General features: G+C 32.0%; 4 protein-coding genes across 6 annotated transcripts; 2 read left to right on the top strand and 2 right to left on the bottom strand.

Moving 5' to 3' along the window:
- Positions 1-1,718: 1,718 nt before the first annotated feature.
- LOC105633128 (lysine histidine transporter 1) lies at positions 1,719-6,079 on the top strand. 2 transcript variants are annotated; one of them, XM_012215683.4, is made up of 8 exons: positions 1,719-1,877; positions 3,629-3,786; positions 3,900-4,283; positions 4,527-4,920; positions 5,026-5,131; positions 5,246-5,337; positions 5,425-5,493; positions 5,621-6,079. In XM_012215683.4, exons 1-8 carry the CDS (start codon positions 1,818-1,820, stop codon positions 5,717-5,719), a joined length of 1,362 nt encoding a protein of 453 aa, XP_012071073.1. In that variant the 5' UTR covers positions 1,719-1,817; the 3' UTR covers positions 5,720-6,079. The 2 variants fall into 2 exon arrangements, with proteins under 2 accessions (XP_012071073.1, XP_012071082.1); XM_012215692.4 differs by lacking the exon at positions 1,719-1,877 and adding an exon at positions 3,391-3,536.
- Positions 6,080-8,067: 1,988 nt separating this feature from the next.
- Positions 8,068-10,409, top strand: LOC105633120 (lysine histidine transporter 1). The gene is made up of 8 exons (XM_012215672.4): positions 8,068-8,287; positions 8,396-8,544; positions 8,670-9,053; positions 9,149-9,542; positions 9,638-9,743; positions 9,824-9,915; positions 10,022-10,090; positions 10,203-10,409. The coding sequence occupies exons 1-8, from the start codon at positions 8,231-8,233 to the stop codon at positions 10,299-10,301; spliced, it is 1,350 nt and encodes a 449-aa protein (XP_012071062.1). The 5' UTR covers positions 8,068-8,230; the 3' UTR covers positions 10,302-10,409.
- A 437-nt stretch (positions 10,410-10,846) lies between these two features.
- LOC105633113 (TLC domain-containing protein At5g14285) lies at positions 10,847-12,066 on the bottom strand. Its single transcript, XM_012215660.4, has one exon. It carries the CDS (start codon positions 11,817-11,819, stop codon positions 11,076-11,078), a length of 744 nt encoding a protein of 247 aa, XP_012071050.1. The 5' UTR covers positions 11,820-12,066; the 3' UTR covers positions 10,847-11,075.
- Positions 12,067-12,975: 909 nt separating this feature from the next.
- LOC105633106 (transcription factor GTE8) lies at positions 12,976-18,242 on the bottom strand. Of its 2 annotated transcripts, none has more exons than XM_020678783.3 (11): positions 17,908-18,242; positions 16,127-17,417; positions 15,990-16,038; positions 15,759-15,890; positions 15,134-15,207; positions 14,968-15,040; positions 14,345-14,425; positions 14,150-14,265; positions 13,999-14,065; positions 13,720-13,850; positions 12,976-13,631 (listed from the first exon to the last, which is right to left on the bottom strand). In XM_020678783.3, the coding sequence occupies exons 2-11, from the start codon at positions 17,348-17,350 to the stop codon at positions 13,362-13,364; spliced, it is 2,217 nt and encodes a 738-aa protein (XP_020534442.1). In that variant the 5' UTR covers positions 17,351-17,417; positions 17,908-18,242; the 3' UTR covers positions 12,976-13,361. The 2 variants fall into 2 exon arrangements, with proteins under 2 accessions (XP_020534442.1, XP_012071037.1); XM_012215647.4 differs by having other exon boundaries at positions 14,345-14,437; positions 17,908-18,240.
- Between the last annotated feature and the right edge of the window lie 1,838 nt (positions 18,243-20,080).

The raw sequence follows: 20,080 nt of genomic DNA, 5'->3' as shown, positions 1-20,080 counted from the left end.
AGAGCGCGTTAACTTATTTTTTGCTTCAAGATTATATATATATATATATATATATATATTTGGTTTTGCTTCAGAATTAACTTAGAAAATTATTTTTTCCTTATATTTGGCAATTTACACTTGGCTTCTATATAATACAATCTGTTTTCCTTATATATATATATATCCTTTAGTATCAAATAAATTACTTTTTAATTATATGTTTTTTATCAAAAAATTATTTTATTGTATATTTTTTGCATCAAAATTGCCAACTAATTATATATATATATATCACTTTTTCGAAAATAAAATACAATTTTAAAATTAGAAAAATTAAGTTGTAGTTAAACCAACATAAACCAAATCAAAATGAATAAATTAAGACATGTGTAACATGAGCAGAAAAGGTTTTTTTTTTTTTTTTTTTTTTTTCTCGAGAGGGAAAAAGATATAGAATGTGATAATTATGGTTATATTGGTGGACTTAGGCTGTCTTCACCATTATGAAAAGGTTACTATAATTATTTAGCACAAACGTATATAGAAATTATCAAAGCATACGCCAATTAAATCAAAACACTTTGGAAATTTGATTATTAACTTTATATATTCTTGGCTGCAATGATTTTGTTTTTCCATTTCTGAAGTTCTATAAATAATAATAAAAAAAAAGTTCTTTCTTTTCTAAAGTTAATCAAAAGGGTTATTTTGGTAAACACATTACAAACCCTAATTCTAATTTAGACAGCATTTTAAATAAATTCACACAAAATTCATTTCATTTACATATGAATTTTATTAAAAATCTATGAAATTTGATTTTGGGATATTAGAAAAAGAAGAACAGTGACGTTTATACTTTATATATTCATATAAATACATACATATTCATATAAACATAATTGTTCATGAACTTATAGACTATTTATAAATAGATATAATTATTCATGAACAATTATGACTTTTCACAATTTTTCTTTCTTTCATTTCAAAATTTCCAACTTAATATACAAGCTATAGTAATGAGAAAAAAAACATAAATATTTTATTTTTATTTAAAATATTTATTTGTCAATAAATGTAATAGTTGAATTATTATATTATCATTAATTAAACTTTAATGTAAATAAAATGAAAGTATCGACATTTAAATTTTTCAAGAAAACTCTATTTGATTATAGTTTGATTAATTTCAATGACAATTTAATATGGGTCATTTAATTTTAATGTTAATAAAAAAATTAATTAAAAAAAAACAAAGCAAAAATTATAGTTTAAATATAGTAATTAAAATTTTTTTAATCTATAATCAAAATAAAAATTATAAAATAGAATAATTGAATCAAATTCGATATATAGTAAGTAATAAATAAATAATAATTTTATTGTAATCTGTATTTTTTTATTATTGATTAAATGAAAATACACAATGCATCTACACGGTTTTCTTGATAGTTGGCTAGTGGGTGCGTGGTTTCTTGGAATTTTCTAATATAATAAAACAAAAAATATATAGAAAAAAGGTTAAAAAAATGTCAAAGATATACAAAGAGAAAATTTTAATTTTTTTTTCTTTCATGGCAAAAAAAAAAAAAAAAAAAAAAAAAAAAAAAGGAAAGGTTTAACTTTTTTTTCTTTTCCTTTTAAAAATGAGCTTTTTTTGTCCCTACCGAGACTTTCCAAGTCAAACAAAAAAACGGATCTCTGTAATGTATCATTTTCTTTATAAATACAGCTTTCCAATTTTCATTCACTTCATATTTCACTTATTAATTCCCAATCTCACAAATTTTCTTATCTTTCATTTGATTCTTTGCTCTGCAATTTGTAGAGATATGGGCAAAGATATGGGCAATCAAGCTCCTACTGATCAGGGCTTTGCCCCTAAACAACAAGTAACTCTCTCTCTCTCTTTCTCTTAGTCCTTTTCTTTCTTTTATTCTCTCTCTGGTGTCTTTTTTCGATAGTGCGTTCTATTGTTTTATTTTCTTTTTCGCAAGAAACAAACAGAGAAGGAGAGAGAAGAAAGTAATCAACTTTTTCCAAAACTCAGGGAGATTCGTCTTCAAGTTTTGAACTTTCTAAGCTTTTGATTGATTGGTAGCTTTAGTATTACGTGCCAATTACTAATTTCAAAAATTAACATGAACAGTGAGGAAATTTATTAAAAATTTAAACTTTTTGGGTGTTTTAGTTTTATTTTGATGGCAATACATGCATATAAAAAAAAAAGAAAAGAAAAATGATAGAAAAATATATATTTCATCATGTACTGAATTATATTTATAGAACTAGTGTTTGTTTTTGTCTTGTTTGTGCGTTTTCTGGGAAAAATATTCCTACTCTCCATAATTAATATAGCTACTTGAGCAATGTTATTTTATTTTTTAACCATTGGAAGATGATAACTATTGCATCTGAAAGCTGAACCAAGAAGTCAGCTTTAATTGCAATGTAATTTTTATAAAATCAAAGTTTATAAAAAGTAAATTTGGTATTTCGGACAAGAAAGCTGGGTACACCGAATGTGGAGTGACACTACAAAGGTTTCTCTTTTATTTGTGCTTTTCACGAGTTATTTTTCTAAATAATTTTATTAAATGACTTGAGGTGGAAAAGATAAGATAAAGACATATTTTATTTGAACTTTGGTTTTTCTATGATTTTTTTTTTCAGTTCATATTTAATCTTACCTTATTGTTTACGGCACTTGATTATCTTTTTCAACGTTTGTACTTTGAAGTGTAAAACATAAACGTCATAGTATTTGATATGTTTGACTCTATATATATATATATATATATATATATATATATATATATATATATATAATATCAGAAAGAACAAATGCAATGGACTCATCTTCTTGTTTCTATAATACTCTTTATTTTCATATCATGCAACCCTTTGAGGTATTAGGGAAGAAATTGTTAAATTAAATTTTAATATCTGTTGGTAATTCTCATTATAATTTGATATTTTGGTTATTGGATAATATAGTGTTGGTTTATATATTTTGATGAGTTTTGGAAATTGAAAGATTCTGTTGTGAAAATGAAAAATGAGTTATGGCAACTTGGAGTTTTCAAATCCTACCTCTTTCCTTCTTTTGAGTGCAAATAATTCAATCTTGCATGTTATTTGGTCAGAACTTTTTAATTATTTTCTTTTTCTTTTTTTTTTTTTTCTTTTTTTTTATTACTTCTTTGTGTTAAGCAAATTGTTGCTTGAAACTTTGAGGGTCAAATTTTTATTTGTTAATTAAGGAAGTCGGTGCACCAAATGGTCAAATATGGCTACCAATTTATCGTTCTCAGAAACCTACGTAATTCCAGCTCATGGGTTTAAATACATGAAACTTTTTCTTCTTTATCTTTTCCTAAAGAGAGCAAGAGCTGTCCCACCATAAAAGCTAAGAAAAGGAAAATATATTCATATGGCCACTTGCATAGTTACTATCTGCTGAATAGAGTGTGATTTGTCAAAGCAACCAATTGGCTGCTAGGTTCCAAAGACACCAAATTGGAGAGTCTTTAAAAATGCATTTGGATTATGTAATACCAAGAAAAAAGATTTTGTACCTCTTTTTTATTTTTATTTTTATTTGGCTATTAAATTTGATGTAGAAATTTGTCATGAATAACAGGAGGATGAACAACTAGCTAGACAAAAGGCAATTGATGAATGGCTTCCAATTACTTCTTCAAGGAATGCAAAATGGTGGTACTCAGCTTTTCACAATGTCACTGCCATGGTTGGAGCTGGTGTACTCAGCCTTCCTTATGCCATGTCAAATCTTGGATGGTATCTTTCATATTCTTAAGATCAGTTGGTTTTTCCCATCTTAATATTGTTATTTGACCTCAAACGTCTTTGTGGCCAGTATACTTAGTAAATGTCTCTGTTCTTAATTTTAGGGGTCCTGGCGTTGTTGTGCTAGTCCTATCATGGATTATTACACTATACACTTTATGGCAAATGGTGGAGATGCATGAAATGGTTCCAGGAAGAAGATTTGACAGATATCATGAACTTGGTCAATATGCGTTCGGAGAAAAGCTCGGTCTATACATTGTGGTGCCTCAACAACTTATTGTGGAAGTTGGAGTGTGCATTGTGTATATGGTTACTGGAGGCAAATCACTAAAGAAGTTCCATGATCTTGTATGCGAGAGTTGCAAGCCCATTAAGCAAACCTACTTCATTATGATTTTTGCCTCAGTTCACTTTGTACTCTCCCACCTTCCCAACTTCAACTCCATCGCTGGTGTCTCTCTTGCAGCTGCAGTCATGTCCTTGAGGTACTTTCTAATGCCCTAACACGTTGTATATAACTAATAGCCTTTACAGTTTTTCTGAGTTAATGTTGAGAAAAAACACTATTTTGAAACTTTAGTTTCTAAGCAATTTTCACACATTTTAGTCATAAAAGTTTCAGAACAGCTATAATAGCATTTCAAGCTACTTTTCTAAACAAAATCCAAGTATTAGATCTTTTTCATAGAGGCAAGAAAGTAATTGATTTGTTTATGTTTCAATGACAGTTACTCTACTATTGCTTGGACGGCTTCTGTACATAAGGGCGTTCAGCCTGATGTGCAATATGGCTATAAAGCTACAACCACTGCAGGAACAATCTTCAACTTCTTCAGTGCCTTAGGTGATGTGGCTTTTGCTTATGCTGGGCACAATGTGGTATTGGAGATTCAGGCAACAATCCCATCCACACCTGAGAAGCCTTCAAAAGTTCCTATGTGGAGAGGAGTCATTGTTGCATATATAGTTGTGGCCTTGTGCTACTTCCCAGTTGCTCTAATTGGATACTGGATGTACGGCAACTCAGTCGAAGACAACATTCTCATCTCATTGAATAAGCCTGTATGGCTTATTGCGATGGCTAACCTGTTTGTTGTTGTTCATGTTATTGGAAGCTACCAGGTACAAATCAAACTTCATTTGATTTTCACTTTATATCATATTGACTTCAGAATTGCAGGTTAAATTTTTATTTTTTTTTTTTCGGTTTTATTATTATACATGCAGATTTATGCAATGCCAGTGTTTGACATGATGGAAACTGTATTGGTAAAGAAACTGAATTTCAAGCCCAGTACGATGCTTCGGTTTGTTATTCGCAACCTTTATGTTGGTAAGTAAACTCTCAACTTCTTTAAGCAATTCTTTTCAGGTTTTAATATCACTCTAAATGGAATCTTTAAACTTTGGGTTTACAATTTTTTTTTTCTTTTCTTTTTAATTGCAGCATTCACCATGTTCGTTGGCATCACCTTCCCTTTCTTTGGTGGTCTTCTTGGATTTTTTGGTGGATTTGCTTTCGCTCCAACAACATATTTCGTAAGTCGTGTTCCATCTCAATTATATTTTATCATAATCTGGAGGAAGAACTACTTGATTAACTTACAAAAATATTTCATTTCTCAGCTCCCCTGCGTAATGTGGTTGGCTATCTATAAACCGAGAAAGTTCAGCTTGTCTTGGTGGACTAACTGGGTAAGTTCATACAAATTGCAGTGTTTTTATCTCTCTTTTCTGCCATTTTCTTTTCTTTTTCCAATGAGTAATTTGTTTCAAAGCTAAATTTCACTTCATAATTAATATTCCATTCGCACAATTGCAGCTCTGCATCGTATTTGGAGTTTTGCTAATGGTTTTATCACCCATTGGAGGATTGAGGCTTATAATACTTCAAGCCAAGACCTATGAGTTCTACTCTTAAGCTTCCACACCAATTTGTATGGAGTAGTTGCTACTGAAGGCGAATCCTCGACGAAAGAAAGCTAAATGATGATGCTGATAGACAAAGCTTACACTGTGTTGCAAATTATCAGTAGGCTATGCATTACATTGCCTTTTTCTTCAGGGAAGAGGAACTATGGCCATAGATTATCAAAACAAAGTTTCCTACAGGCCTCTACAGTGTTTTTGTTTTCTTTTTTTTTTTTTTTTTTTTTTTTTGTTTCTCTTATTAAAAAAAACAAGTTGTTATGCATATAGTTTGCTGCTTTGGCTAGTGAAATGGATTTGTAATTTCTTTTCTTTCATATGGAAATGAATACAAATATAGCATGTTTTCTCATCATGTGCGCAAATTCTATATTGTTTATTTTTGAAATAAAGTTCAATTTGCCTCTTGAACATGTGAACAAGAAAAAAAAAGTTACAAAATGAACTTTTTGATTCAATTTAGCTCGTGAACTTATGATTCATGCCTAATTTACCCAAAAAGCCTCTGAATTTGTCTACATTCGAATAAATTGCACGTGAATTACAAGAAGATAAATTGAATCAAAAGGTCGATTTTGTAGCTTTTTTTTTTTCCCTTTGAATAACAAGTTTGGATTTGGATATCCAGTTGTGTAGTTACAAAAAAATGTGCCAACTATATACAGAACATAATTTACTTAGCTTGCTGAATATTGAATTTACAGGTCATTCTTTGAAAATATCACCATTTGAATAGGAATACTTTAAGTGTAGAGATTCAATAGGAAAGATTCTGCAATAATATTTAAGGTTTTTTACAAAATCAGTAAGAAATGCAGAAGTTGACAATTTACTGTTTTATCTGATCATGTTGCCATGTAAATTAGTTTAACAGTCAGCATTTACTCTTTAGCTACATTATTATTATGATGCAATATCTAAATGTCTTCATTTAATTGTAATTAGCATAGGGTCAAAATCAGGATTGGACAAAGGAGTAAACAAAAGAAAAAGAAAAAGAAAATGACACAGAATCTGCTAGAGATTCCATGACAAAAGATTATTACATAATATTTCTATTACATATCTTTAGTTAAGAATTAGAATAACTTGAATCTCCAAATCTCACTACTTCAAACAAAATTAAAATGCTTGTTTTTTTTTTTAAAAAAAATATTACTCTATAGGCCTAGTTCGACTTTCACATGAATAAAGGAAAATTAGTTAATATAGGTAAATTATATTTTTTATTTAGTTTTTTCCTAGAATACCCTTCTACTATTATTAAATGATTCATAATAATGATTCATTAAATTTTGAGAATATAAATGTACATTAAATAGAGATATATTAAGAAATTAAATAATAAATGATTTTTTAAGAAATAAAATAGAAAGTCATAAATAGAATAGTGTTTAGATAATATCTACTTAAAATAAGTAAGAAGTCATAAATAAATACTCATTATGTACTTATTCTAAAATTACTCCAAAAGATATAATATCTTAATAATTTTTTTAAAAATATCAACATTGGTCTCGTTTTTTTTTTTTTTTTGACAAACTTAGAATTCCTTAATCACTTATTTAAAAATTATTTTTAAGTTTTTCCTTGAAAAAAAAAAGGTTACTCTTAACTTGTTTCACTAAACACTTAGTACTTACTTGCCCTTAGTTGCTCTAATGTATAAGAATACTTCGAATTTTATAGGTTTTATATTTCGCTTATTTTGACATTTCTGTCAATTTTACTCCAATTTCGATTTTTTTTTTTTACAATAGCATCCTCAATTGCAATTAATAATGGAATTGAAAATAAAAAAGTATTTCAATTCTTTTTTTAAAAAAAATTAATGAAAAAATAAAATTCTAAATGTGATTTGAATATCAAATTATATTCACATCTAGTGGATAATATATTTGTAAATTTAGAAACATGATATTTGAGATATGCAATTTAAAGAATTAAGTATTTATTAATTTATTTTTTACTAAATAAATAATAAATTCACTATATTTCCAATCCAAAAGATTGCAACAATTAGGATTTTTCATATTTAAAATATAGATAATAAGTAAAAACATAATAAAAAAAGTTACTATATTTTATTAATTCAATTTTTATGTCATACTTGAAATTAACTTTATTTGGTAGTTTATTTTATTTGTCAATATCACTTAGCTGGACTTCCCTTGTGAAACCAATTATTTGCATGAACATTTATACAAAAATAGAATATATATTTTAAATGTATAAAACAAGAAGCATTATAGGATACAGGCCATGTATAGAAAGAACAAATTAATAGAAACATTCTTGATTAAAGAAATATATTTAAATTGTTTCATATGTATTTTGCTTTCTGTCATGAAGCCGGCAGACGGATATCTCTTCGCAATCACTTTCAATTTATACGATATTTTCTTCGTTCATACTTTATATATATATATATATATATAGCCAATTCTTGCTGTTGCAAGTTTCATTTTCTTCTGTGTTTCGAAAATTTGCTTTCTGCAAATCAATGGGTAAAGAAGAACCTGATGCCTCTCAAGAAATACCCAATAATGTCTCCAACTATGTAAGTTTCTCTCCTTCTTTCTCACATATATTAAACAAGACTAGCTACTTATGAAATTATTGTGATTGAATGTAACTGAAAGATTACTGCTTCTTTATTCACTTGCAGATAGATCCAAAGCAGAAGGCAATAGATGATTGGCTTCCCATCACATCTTCAAGAAATGCAAAATGGTGGTACGCAGCTTTCCACAATGTTACTGCCATGGTTGGAGCTGGTGTTCTCAGCCTTCCTTATGCCATGTCAAATCTTGGATGGTATCTTTCATATCCTGCAGACACATAAAACTGATTCTACAATTTCTGTTACTTTAGAATTTCAAGTACTATATATCATATAAATCTCCATTTTTAGCAAGTTTTACTATCTTGATCAATTTCAGGGGACCTGGTACAGTAATTCTTATACTGTCATGGGTAATTACATTATACACTCTATGGCAAATGGTTGAAATGCATGAGATGGTTCCTGGGAAACGTTTCGATCGGTATCATGAGCTTGGGCAGCATGCTTTTGGTGAAAAACTTGGTCTTTACATTGTTGTGCCTCAACAACTAATTTGTGAAGTTGGCGTAGATATAGTCTATATGGTTACAGGAGGAAAATCTCTGCAAAAGGTTCATGATATTGTTTGTAAGGATTGTAAACCAATCAAAACAACCTATTTTATAATGATCTTCGCTTCTGTCCATTTTGTTCTTGCTCACCTCCCCAATTTCAACTCCATTTCTGGTGTTTCCTTGGCCGCTGCGGTCATGTCTTTAAGGTATGTTGCCAAAATATGCCAATTTATGATCTGTAGATAAAGTTTTTCTTAACAGCATTTAAAACAGCCAACAAACCGTAATGTTATTTTTGTAGTTACTCCACGATTGCCTGGGCAGCTTCCGTCCATAAGGGTCGTCAGCCGGACGTGGAATACGGGTACAAAGCCACAACCACATCAGGAACAGTATTTGATTTCTTTACTGCATTAGGCGATGTAGCTTTTGCCTACGCTGGACATAACGTAGTGTTAGAAATTCAAGCAACAATACCTTCGACACCAGAAAAGCCATCAAAAGGTCCAATGTGGAGAGGAGTTGTAATTGCATATATAGTTGTGGGATTGTGTTATTTTCCGGTTGCTCTGATAGGATACTACATGTTTGGAAACAAAGTTGAAGACAATATCCTTATTTCTTTAGAAAAACCAACTTGGCTTATTGTTGCTGCTAATATGTTCGTTGTGGTTCATGTTATTGGAAGCTATCAGGTATTTGGTTAGTAAAATGCAACTTGTTTTACTTCATTTTTCTTTTGAAATTAGTCATCTAAGAACCATAATATGTTGTGTTTCTTCTTGTGTAGTTGTATGCCATGCCTGTTTTTGATATGATTGAAACGGTTTTGGTAAAGAAATTGCATTTCAAGCCTAGTACAACCCTTCGGTTTATCAGCCGCAATTTATACGTCGGTAAGCAACAGTTTTCTACATAATGTAATATAATCAAATATACGTTTTATTACAGCATACTAAACATAGTCTGATTACAGCATTCACAATGTTTGTTGGCATATGCTTTCCGTTCTTTGGAGGCTTACTCGGATTCTTTGGAGGATTTGCTTTTGCCCCAACAACTTACTTTGTAAGCCTCAATCTGTAACCTTGTACTAACAAGAAAAGCAACAAGAAATGGAAAATGAAAAGAAACGAAAAGAAAAATATTGAGTGTTTTGTGTTTCATTTTTCAGCTCCCTTGCATAATGTGGCTTGCAGTCTACAAACCAAAGAGGTTCAGCTTGTCCTGGGTTACAAACTGGGTAACATTCATCTTAAATTATTAATTTTTTCATATACATATTCAATTTAATAATTAGCACAAGACTATTATTTTGATTACTTTGTTTGTTTCTTTTTTTTTTTCTCTTTCAGATATGCATTATATTTGGCATCTTATTGATGACTTTATCTCCTATTGGAGGATTAAGAAATATAATACTTAAAGCCAAGGACTATGTGTTTTTCTCTTGATTACACAGTCTTTCCCGTGGAAAACAAAGGATGGATATGCAATATATAATTTGTTTGTATCAAAAAAATAAACCAAGTTAACGGTGATCAAAAATCAAGGTTTGATTAGTAGATTTGTGTCCTTTTCTTGGCTCCAACAATATATCTCTGGTGGTTTCATGTCATCCACAAAATTTGCATTACACTGTTTTCCTTTGATATTTTCTGCCACATTCTTGCTGAAACGGCTTCCAGTAATTAAAAATCCATTGATTTTAGCCTTTAAGCTTCAATCCAATAGGTCTTTTTTTACCAACTCCTTGACAGTGCAACACAAAATTTACATAATTATATATTATCTTTTACATTCTTTCCTTAGAAGATTGAACAACCCCAACTACACTCTGGAATGACAAGAAAACAAATCATGGTAGAATCATTAAATATCTTAAAGGTAAATACTTTTTAAAATTAAGTCTTCGTCAGATACCCCATTATGAAGAAAGAAAGATAGATCCAAACATAAACATTATCAACAAATGGATCAAACATGAACAAAATGCATGGAACTAGAACGGAATGTCTCCTTCACATAATTTTATTTTCTTATAACTGGAAAATTACATTAAGGATACAAAGGAGACATTTCAAAAATGGGTACTAAACCCAACCACGAAGCTCCAGCACAGAGCTTTCAGTGTTAAATAACATTCCTATGATTTGAAAAATTGTCTAACCATGCAACATACAATAAATGGTAAAAAAAAAAAAAAAAGTTACATCTTTTACTCTTTATTATGTCAATTTCTTCTCACATTTGCTCTTTTTTGCTCTGTACAATTCAACCCACAAATTGGTAATCCATAATATACTAACAGAAATTGCAGTCGTCACAACAATCATCCAAGAAATCCAAACCCATTTGGGTATAACTCGATCTGCAACCCCACTTATGTAAAAAGCTCCCATTTGATACACAAAATATGGACCCAAAAGCCCCCTCACCAAAGAATAGAACGCATAGAAAGGAGGGGACAAGAAATCATACACCTTGGAAGCGAATTTCACATCGGTCCTACGGGCACCGGCGAGGGTCCACGTATTCTGGCACAAGCTCGTCACCTCAGCAAGAATCAGCAACCAGAGTATGGCGTAGGCGCCGTGGGAAACAACGTACCGGCAAGTCATAAACACAAACAGAGTAGCCAAATGGTGGCCGATAAAAAGGACGTCACTAGGATAGAAAATCACGTAATGAATTAGATCCATTAAAAAATAAGCAATGCTATAATCAAGAACAGCGTCTTGGATTATAGTGTTCGGCGACGAAAAGCCACGGTTCGAGTCGGCGAATATAGCATAAGAGGCTAGGAAAACCGCAGGAGTGCCATGACAGAGGGAGATCAAGCAACTGGAGGCTTCTGATCGGACTTTGGAGGTCCAATTGCGAAAAACAACAAAGTAAGCTAGGAGATAAATAAAAAGGAAGAAGGAAAAGAAAAGAGGGAGATTTGGGAGCGATTGGATTAGGGTTTCCATGTGGCTATGGAAACCCTTTTGAAGGATCAGAATTTGGGAACAATTAGATAGATGATGAAGACAGTGAAAGAGAAGGAAGGAGAGGGTTTATGCTTTATAGAGAGAGATAGAAATAGTGGGTAGGGTTTGGAATGACCTAATAATTTGGTTTTGATCAGAGATATTTGTATTAGTTTCGTACTTCTCGAGAAATTGTCGAATTGAGAGCTCTGAGTCTTCCGGGGAAGAAAGAGAGTTCCATATGGATTGGGAAGGAACTGAAACGACGGTGTTTTTGTAAATCACTTTATTAAACTCTTTGGCTTCTGTGAAAAAAGCTAGTAAATTTTTTTTCATCAAATATAGTAGTGAAAAGCGGAACACACTTACCTTTATCAAGTGGATTTTCCAATTTTAATTTTCTCTCTATTACTCAATTTAATTCCACTATAAATTCGTTTAAAAAAACTCTCTTTCTTTTAAGAAAAATCCCATATTGCAAAAAATTACAGAGATGAAATAGTAATTATCCCAATCTAAAAGTGGAATAACTTATTTTCAAAAAATAGTTTATTTAAAAAAATATTATTGATAAATTTATTATAATTATATAAATATATATTTATTAATCCACCCATCATCAATAGTCACCACTTGTTATCAATCATCATCATTCACCGCTGATGCACCACCATCAATAGTCATGGTATATAATTTTTATGTATTTTTTTCCTGATATCAATAAATTTCTAAAATATGAAATTTATATATTTTTAAATATTCTTATAAATTAAAATTGTAAATTTCTAATTACAAACAAAAACAAAATGAGCAACAGCAAATTTCTAAGCCTTGGGGTAGAAATTATTAAGAATTATTTTATTCAAAATGGAAAAAGTATTTTTTTTCTTCTTACTATTTCCACAGCTAAAAAAATTTGCGAAGAGCTAAAGCAAAACAGAGTTAAGAGAAGGGAGAAATTTTCAGTGGAGTACGATTGATCTAATAATGTCATTTTCTATTGTCGATTTTACATTAATTAATCATTTTGTTAGATAATAACAAAATGATAATACATGTACGATTGATCTAAAAAAATTTGCGAAGAGCTAAAGCTGAATGATAATAACATACAAGGATTACCCAAAAAACAAAAAAAAAAAAAAAAAAAAACGTATTACATGCTAATAATGCACTTCCTTTTTTTTTTTTTTGTTCCTTTTAAACGTCCATCTACTATAAATATAATGGACTACCGCTTGGGATGAACATACAACTCTACTGACCACCCGCCCCGCCCCACCCCACCCCCCACCCCCCTTCCAAACTCGTCTTGATGCAGGATTTTATCAGCTGTAGATGACATTTCAAGCACCATACCGTAACTTGACCTGTATTGTATCAAACTCAAGCAATCCCGCAGCTTCTCGCCCTCCCTATCCAAGGTAATTCGGAGTGCCAGAAGCTGTAATTGTCGTTTTTATGGAACCAGACGTATCATGTATGCTTATGACTCTTGATTCATTACTGTTTCATGAATACACAAACAAGCTTAACACAAGGTTAATCAATTTCTCCCTCTTCTACATCATTTACAGGATTTGGAACATCTAATGGTTCACCCTCTTCCTCCTCATCGTCTTGTTTCATGAACAGACCGAGCTGTTCTAAAGGATTACTTCCGCCAAATCTAAAGCCGCCAAGGCCATCCTGAGAGTGATCAGGACTTGTCTCATCAACAGAACTTGGCAAATGCTCAGCTGGTGCACTCCTAAGCATTTCTAGGTCTTCGAGCAACCTAGCGTTTTCATTAATTTCAACAGTTCTTTCCATCTGCATAAACAAGAGAGGTACTAGTAAAATCCAGAACAAGGAATAGTGGACAAAGATGCAGTTCCACAACATGAATCTGCACTTTTACCTGTAACAATGCCTGCCGTGCTGCTTCTCTTTCAAGCTCCCTCTTCCGTCTAGCCTCAGCTGCAGCTGCTGCCTCAGCCTGTCTTCGAGCATCTTCTGCAGCCTTGGCTTCAGCTTGCAACCTAGCTTTTTCTGGACAGAAACAAGCAAATAACTACACTTTCAAAGCAGAGGACCAACAATACCAACATAAATCCACATGACCCTCACCCACACATACAACCAAGAGCACTTCATTTGAAAACCACAAAAGATTTAACAGAATATTGTAAGTAAGAACCTTTCTTTTTCTGCATCTCAAGTTCCTCCATCTCCCGCTTCAATTTTTCAGGATCCCCCTTGTCAACCTGATCATACCGAGAACTAACCCTCAGAAATTGCCATGCACAATAACATCTAAGTTTGCAGGTGGACCAAATTAAGTATCCTACCTGTGAAAGCGTCTTCTCTCGCGCTTTTAATATCGTATCAGCAAATCGGTTCTTCAGTATTGCAGCCCTGATAAGTTTCTCCGGAGAGACCTGCCTCTCACTTGGTGCACTGTCCCCTAAGAGTTTTGCAGGAAGATTTGTGAGATGCTCAAACAAAAATTAAAGGAAAATAATTCCTTCCACACTTGAGCTTACCGTCTTGGCGGCAATCTGACTCAACAGAACTTGGCTTTTGCTGGGAAGATTGTTCAAGTTGATCCAGTCCACTAACTGATTCTGGACATGATTCTGGACAAATAAGATTCATAATTTTATAAATAAACCAAGTGACGGGAAATGAAGGAGAGGGAGAGAGCATGTTGGTGCTTAACAAGCTTTAAGAGAATTAATACAATTGGGTTTTTAATTTCTGATAGCCTAAATTGGAAAGTAACCTCCACATTTTTTCCTTTGAAAAGAAACTAAAAGTGCAATGTGCATCTGCTATATTTTCACAAAGAATTTCCATATGATGTTTTGAGACCTCAAAAACACCTTAAAAGGAAGCTGTCGATTAGAAAATATCATGACTAAAAATGCAATTTCTAGATTTTCCTTCCATAGCATACTGATGATCTTCCACTTGCTGAATCAAATATTTCAAGTCTTGCATTGTAAATCTGTAATAATAGTGGGGAACATAAAGCTAGGAAAGCTGTAAATAAGTTATTCCAGCCCAGATCATCTATTTCATGGCTTTCCATACAATGAATGCCAAACATCAAAGTTACTTCTATATGACAAACGCACAACCCATAAAAAAAGGATGAAATACTCACGATTTATCTCTAGTGGATCAAAAGCATTTGCTTTGTCATCTAATTGAACCCCAGAACCCAAGTTTTCAGGAACCTAAACAAGTAAAAAGAACAACTTCACACACAAAATACTCATGATGCCAATCAGGCCTTTCAAATTATTGAGACTATTCAATATAGCATGTACCTTTGTTGCAGTTATTGGACTAGAAGCTTTTGCATCATCAGATTCACTTTCTGACGAACTATCAGAGTCAGAATCTGAAATGGACAGAGAGCAAAAGAAGATTTTTAGAAAAAAATGTTATTACTGTAAAAGAAACCAAAAGGTTTCTTCCAATTTAAATGAAGATTTTCTCCGTATGTTGGAATAAGTTATGAGCATCGAGGCATGTAATCCTAAAGTTCAGATGAACATTCCAGTCAAACAATTAAAAGCTTCAAAACCTTGAGCATGGATTTAGTTTCCTTATGACATATTTCACTATTTCATTTTTTATTTGCTGTATGCTACCCTTCACAGAAGGCTTCAGCAATAACTATTCCATATTTAACAGAACTCAAATACATAAGTAAGTGAGAAATCTAAGAGAAACATAAAAAGAAATTTTAGTAGCACAAAAAATAGGAAAGAAATCTAATCCAAGATAGTAAACAGTTAACTTGTCACAAATACTTGCATGTCCTCTTCCACACAATGCAACCCATAAAATTCAAAGATATCTGTGGGCCATTAAGATAAAAAATTTGAGTAAAAGATAAATTTGAAAATAAAAACAGACATAGAAGACAGGATAATAAGGGTAATTTACCACTGGAGCTGCCTGAACTGATGCATTTACTCCCCTTATGGCCTGTATCCTTCTCTATCTGCACTGGAGGAAAGCTTGTGACAGGAGGCTCATTGCCACCAATGTCAATGTCCTCATCAGCTGGGTCATTCCCTAAAAGCAAACACGTCAAAGATCAGGCAAATAAGAACTTCCAACAGGCAAACCTATGAAAATATTATACACATGCAATGAGAGGCCATAGACAACAACCTTTTTGTTGTTGCATTGATGAATTGCTCAACCCTGATTCATTCAACAGCTGCAACAAAGATTTGAGTGCATAAACTCACAGATGCTCAAAAAATACATTACAGAAAAACATCTGCTCAACTGAGGTAGTAGGATACCTCTATTTCACAAGGTTCCCCCCTTACTTGGCTCTTCTGTTTTTCTTGCAAATAATCATCTAAAAGCTTCCGCAAAGTGAACAAAGTGTCATCACTGAGATCATCAATATCTATCTCAATTTCATCTTCTCCGGCATCCTTTCCATTTGAGCTATGTTCCTTCAAAAAATCAATGATATGTACAGGCATCTCTGCCAACAAAGACTCCAATTCATTGCCCAGATTCTGCTTTTCATCATCTGTCATTACCCGCCTAACAGGCTCTGGCACAACTTCATGTTGATATGAAGTTATTTTTCTCTTTTTAATGGGAGAAATTTCAGTAACTTGTAAGTTTTCCCGTGGACCTGACTTTGCCTGTAAAGCTGGAGCATCAGTCTTGGGTAATTTCTTCTCAATGTTTTTCCATCTCACTTCAAAAAATTTACTAAGAGTCTCAGCCATGATGTGTACATCATGACCTTTTGGATTGTATTCCATAGCATTTTTGAATGTAAGCCTCACATCACGAAGAAAATCCCATGGGCTTGAGCACATGCCCGAGACTAACTTCTGCTTTATTGTCCCCAGATCCATTGGTTGCTTGATAATATTTAAATAATCTGGGATGTTCAACTTCACAATGTCAACTGGCTCATTGAAGACCCACCCATACTGATGGCTCATCAATCTATTCAACAATGTCTCACACTGTTTCATCACCATCACATTTGTAGTGCTTGGTGCTGAAGCTTGCTTTGTAGACTTAAACCTTCCAGAACTATTCCGATTCCATTCCCGTCCTTTAGCTGTAGGATTCGCTTTCTTACCTGGCCCAGAGGCCATCACTGATGACTTGCTAAAAGTCACTGCTCGAGGCCCATTTGTCCCATTACTACAACTAAGAATGTCACTAGAAGAAGACAATGTAACAGCATTCGTTCTCTGCATCTCCACTTTCTTTTGGAGTAACCTTATCTGTTCAAGTTCAAATCTCAACCGACATATTAAATCCTTTCTTTCAGATGGTAGCATATGCAACAAAGAAAGCACTTGTAGAGGGACATCAAATTGGTCCCGTTTATTGGAATTTAAATTAATGCATTTCCTTGTAGGTGCACTTGAATCCTCAGAAGCAGTAATCTCTGTGTCAATCCGTCCTGAGCTACCAGAACCCTCCATTTCCCCTACTGCCTCAAATGCATTTCTATAAAATTCCCCATGTAATTTATCATTCTTTGCCATTTCTAAGCCAAAATTTGTTTCTAGTTCCTCCTATCCCGCCACAAAAAAGCTGGTTTAATACTCGATTCTGCATAACAAGTAATGGGAATAATATTACCTCCTCATACTATCAAACAGCAATATGTACTCGTGTGCCATGATAAAGTTCCGCTGAGTTTACACAAAAGAATTACATCATCCAATTTCAAGCCCCTTACAAATGTATTAATTTGCTGTAACAAATTCGTATCATCACTACAGAAGCGTTTAAACAAATTAAATGAAAACGAAAACAAACCAAAATATTTATCATAATAATTCTCAAGCTCACAACTCCTTGAAAGGAAAATAATCGATCCCCAATCAAAGAAAAAGTGACTTCTTTTCAAATTAATAAAGAGTACATTCAAATAACTTAAAATTTTATTGCCCGCGAAGTTACAAATGAACTGCATACACCAATAATATTATTGAATCAAAAGGAACCCTAACCCTAAAAACAAAACAAGAACCATCCTTTTACCTTATTATAAAACCAATAACAGAAACACAAATCCAAAACACTAAAAGTGATTTACCAGTAGATAATCCTTTGCTGGCTCAACAAATAGCGAATCCTTCCACCGAAACGAACTCCGGTAGAATCCGTCGAAGATAATTCATGTAAAGAACAGGAAAAAGGAATAAATATAAAGAATAATACGACCACCCGCAACCAAAGCCCTAGATCGTTAACGTTGGACCCGTAATCGAAGCGCCAAATTAACTTCAACAGAGAGCACGATTGCGGCCTTGTTTACACTGGGTCGCGAGCAGAGCCGCCCGAGTCGAAGACGACAAGGCCCTCTTTATGAAAACAAAAGAAAACCTAGAGAGAGAGTGTACGCGCTCGTGTTAGAGAGAGAAACTTTGGGACTTAATAGTTAGACAGTTTAGTAGCTTCTTTCCAGAACAACTGCTGGAAAAGTATTAACCGTTGGATTTCTGACGTATACCAATCCGACGGGTTCGATTATTGTGGATATCAGCCGGATCTGCCAGCGGTTAAGTTGCTGCCCAGGTTTTAATTGGATAGGATCACCTGTCTTTAGCTATTCACTCTATCTATTAGCTCACTGTTAATTAAATTAAATCATCACTTTTAATTGGAGAAACTAAATTCAAATACTTGAAAACGTAATTTGATTGGATAGAAATAGACACTTGCCGTGGATGCGTCTGTAGTTTGATATATCTCATTGGAAGCTACTGGAGGAAATCTAGTACTGTATATAGTGAAGTCAGCATTGAGCAGTGGATGCACCGCTCGATCCGACAACAACAATAGCCGCTCGAAGGTCCACTCAAATTATATTTTCATTAAATACATAATATAAAAAAAAAAAAATTATAGTTTCGGTTAAACTTGGTCTCTCATTAAATAGAGGCTTTTCATGTAGGGTTTAATATTTTAAACAAAATCTTTCAAAAAAAAATATATTTTAAATAAAATATATTTTTCCCATCAATATTGGAAAAAAAATAATTAATCAAACACCTATACAAAAATTTATAAAAAGAAAACCAACTGTGTATAGATTGAAATGGTAAACAACAGTAATTTCGTAAAAGTGATAATACAAGTTTGATCTTTAAAAAACGCACTTTATCCATGATAGGACCAAAAACTTTTATACTCTGTAAGCCTTATAAGCTTTGTTACCTATTTAACATTCAGATAATTAATTAAAATATATTTTTTTCAATATCCCAAAATATTAAAAAATCTAATTCATCTTGCTTTCCATTAGCATAGTGAGGAAGTCATATTTTTCACTTTAGCATATTTAGCATGCAATAAATTAAAAATAAAATAATTTGAAGCATAGTTTAGTTAGTATTACCTGAAATTTAATTAAAAGGAAAAGGGCGAAAAGAGTGCTGAATTAAAGAGTGATGTTTTAGAAAGTAGTAATTTTTATTTTTCAATTTGAAAATACATAAAAATATTACTGAAAAAAATTAATTTTTTCACATGCCATAATTGGTTTTTATAACTTAAAAAGTGCAAATTATCATTGAAAAAATAAATAATAGGAGAAAAAGTGAATAGAAAATAGAAAACCGCTGAAAAATCTCCCAAGTAAGATAGAAGCAAATACTAAAAGTCTCACTCTCTATGTTTATTTATCCTATATATATGATTACTAATTATTATTGTATTGATCTATTTATTTATATTTATCCATTTATCTATCTATTTATATATCTATAATTATATATAATATATAATATAAATTAGTTGTTGATTCCATTAGGTATATTTTGAAATTTTTCATCTTAATAAGGCATGACTTCAATATTCTAAGTGTGAGCTAAATCGAAATAAAAAATGATTGGTTTAAAAAATTTAACCAGTTGAATTGATAAATCTAGTCTAAATTTGAAAATATTGTCTATTAATGGTCGAATCTACGTTTTTTATTTTTAAAGCTCTATTATTTAATATTATTAAATAAACAAAATTATTAAATAAATATCCTGTTTTTAATTGATAATTAATTAATTAAATAGCCTATTTAAAGGAACATTGTGAACACACTTGGAGAGGGAGCGAAAAGTATTAATTAAGCTTCGAGTTGAATTAGGCGGTCATTGATTATAGGCTCTCAACATTAGTGGCTTATAAAAAAAGTAATAATAAAATTCATAAAACCAACTAAACCCAAACCAGATGAAAAACCAAAATAAACCGAAGTTTTAGAAGGGAAC

The sequence above is a fragment of the Jatropha curcas genome, chromosome 11 (genome assembly GCF_041381405.1).
Source record: "Jatropha curcas cultivar XTBG-Jc1 chromosome 11, XTBG_Jcur_1.0, whole genome shotgun sequence".
Lineage (NCBI taxonomy): Eukaryota > Viridiplantae > Streptophyta > Magnoliopsida > Malpighiales > Euphorbiaceae > Jatropha > Jatropha curcas.
The sequence above is the reverse complement of the archived record's forward strand: the minus strand, read 5'-3'. Positions and strand labels throughout refer to the sequence as shown.

What these genes read in the sequence shown, in the direction of transcription:
- LOC105633128 (XM_012215683.4), top strand. Translation starts at nt 1,818, where the DNA reads ATGGGCAAAGATATGGGCAATCAAGCTCCTACTGATCAGGGCTTTGCC. An exon ending in GCTTTGCCCCTAAACAACAA is followed by an intron (nt 1,878 to 3,628) that starts GTAACTCTCTCT and finishes CATGAATAACAG; the next exon opens with GAGGATGAACAACTAGCTAG. An exon ending in TCGCTCCAACAACATATTTC is followed by an intron (nt 5,338 to 5,424) that starts GTAAGTCGTGTT and finishes TTCATTTCTCAG; the next exon opens with CTCCCCTGCGTAATGTGGTT.
- LOC105633120 (XM_012215672.4), top strand. Translation starts at nt 8,231, where the DNA reads ATGGGTAAAGAAGAACCTGATGCCTCTCAAGAAATACCCAATAATGTC. An exon ending in ATGTTATTGGAAGCTATCAG is followed by an intron (nt 9,543 to 9,637) that starts GTATTTGGTTAG and finishes CTTCTTGTGTAG; the next exon opens with TTGTATGCCATGCCTGTTTT. An exon ending in TTGCCCCAACAACTTACTTT is followed by an intron (nt 9,916 to 10,021) that starts GTAAGCCTCAAT and finishes TTCATTTTTCAG; the next exon opens with CTCCCTTGCATAATGTGGCT.
- LOC105633113 (XM_012215660.4), bottom strand. Translation starts at nt 11,819, where the DNA reads ATGGAAACCCTAATCCAATCGCTCCCAAATCTCCCTCTTTTCTTTTCC.
- LOC105633106 (XM_012215647.4), bottom strand. Translation starts at nt 17,350, where the DNA reads ATGGCAAAGAATGATAAATTACATGGGGAATTTTATAGAAATGCATTT. An exon ending in CAGTTCAGGCAGCTCCAGTG is followed by an intron (nt 15,208 to 15,758) that starts GTAAATTACCCT and finishes TGTCCATTTCAG; the next exon opens with ATTCTGACTCTGATAGTTCG. An exon ending in GAGAGAAGACGCTTTCACAG is followed by an intron (nt 14,066 to 14,149) that starts GTAGGATACTTA and finishes CGGTATGATCAG; the next exon opens with GTTGACAAGGGGGATCCTGA.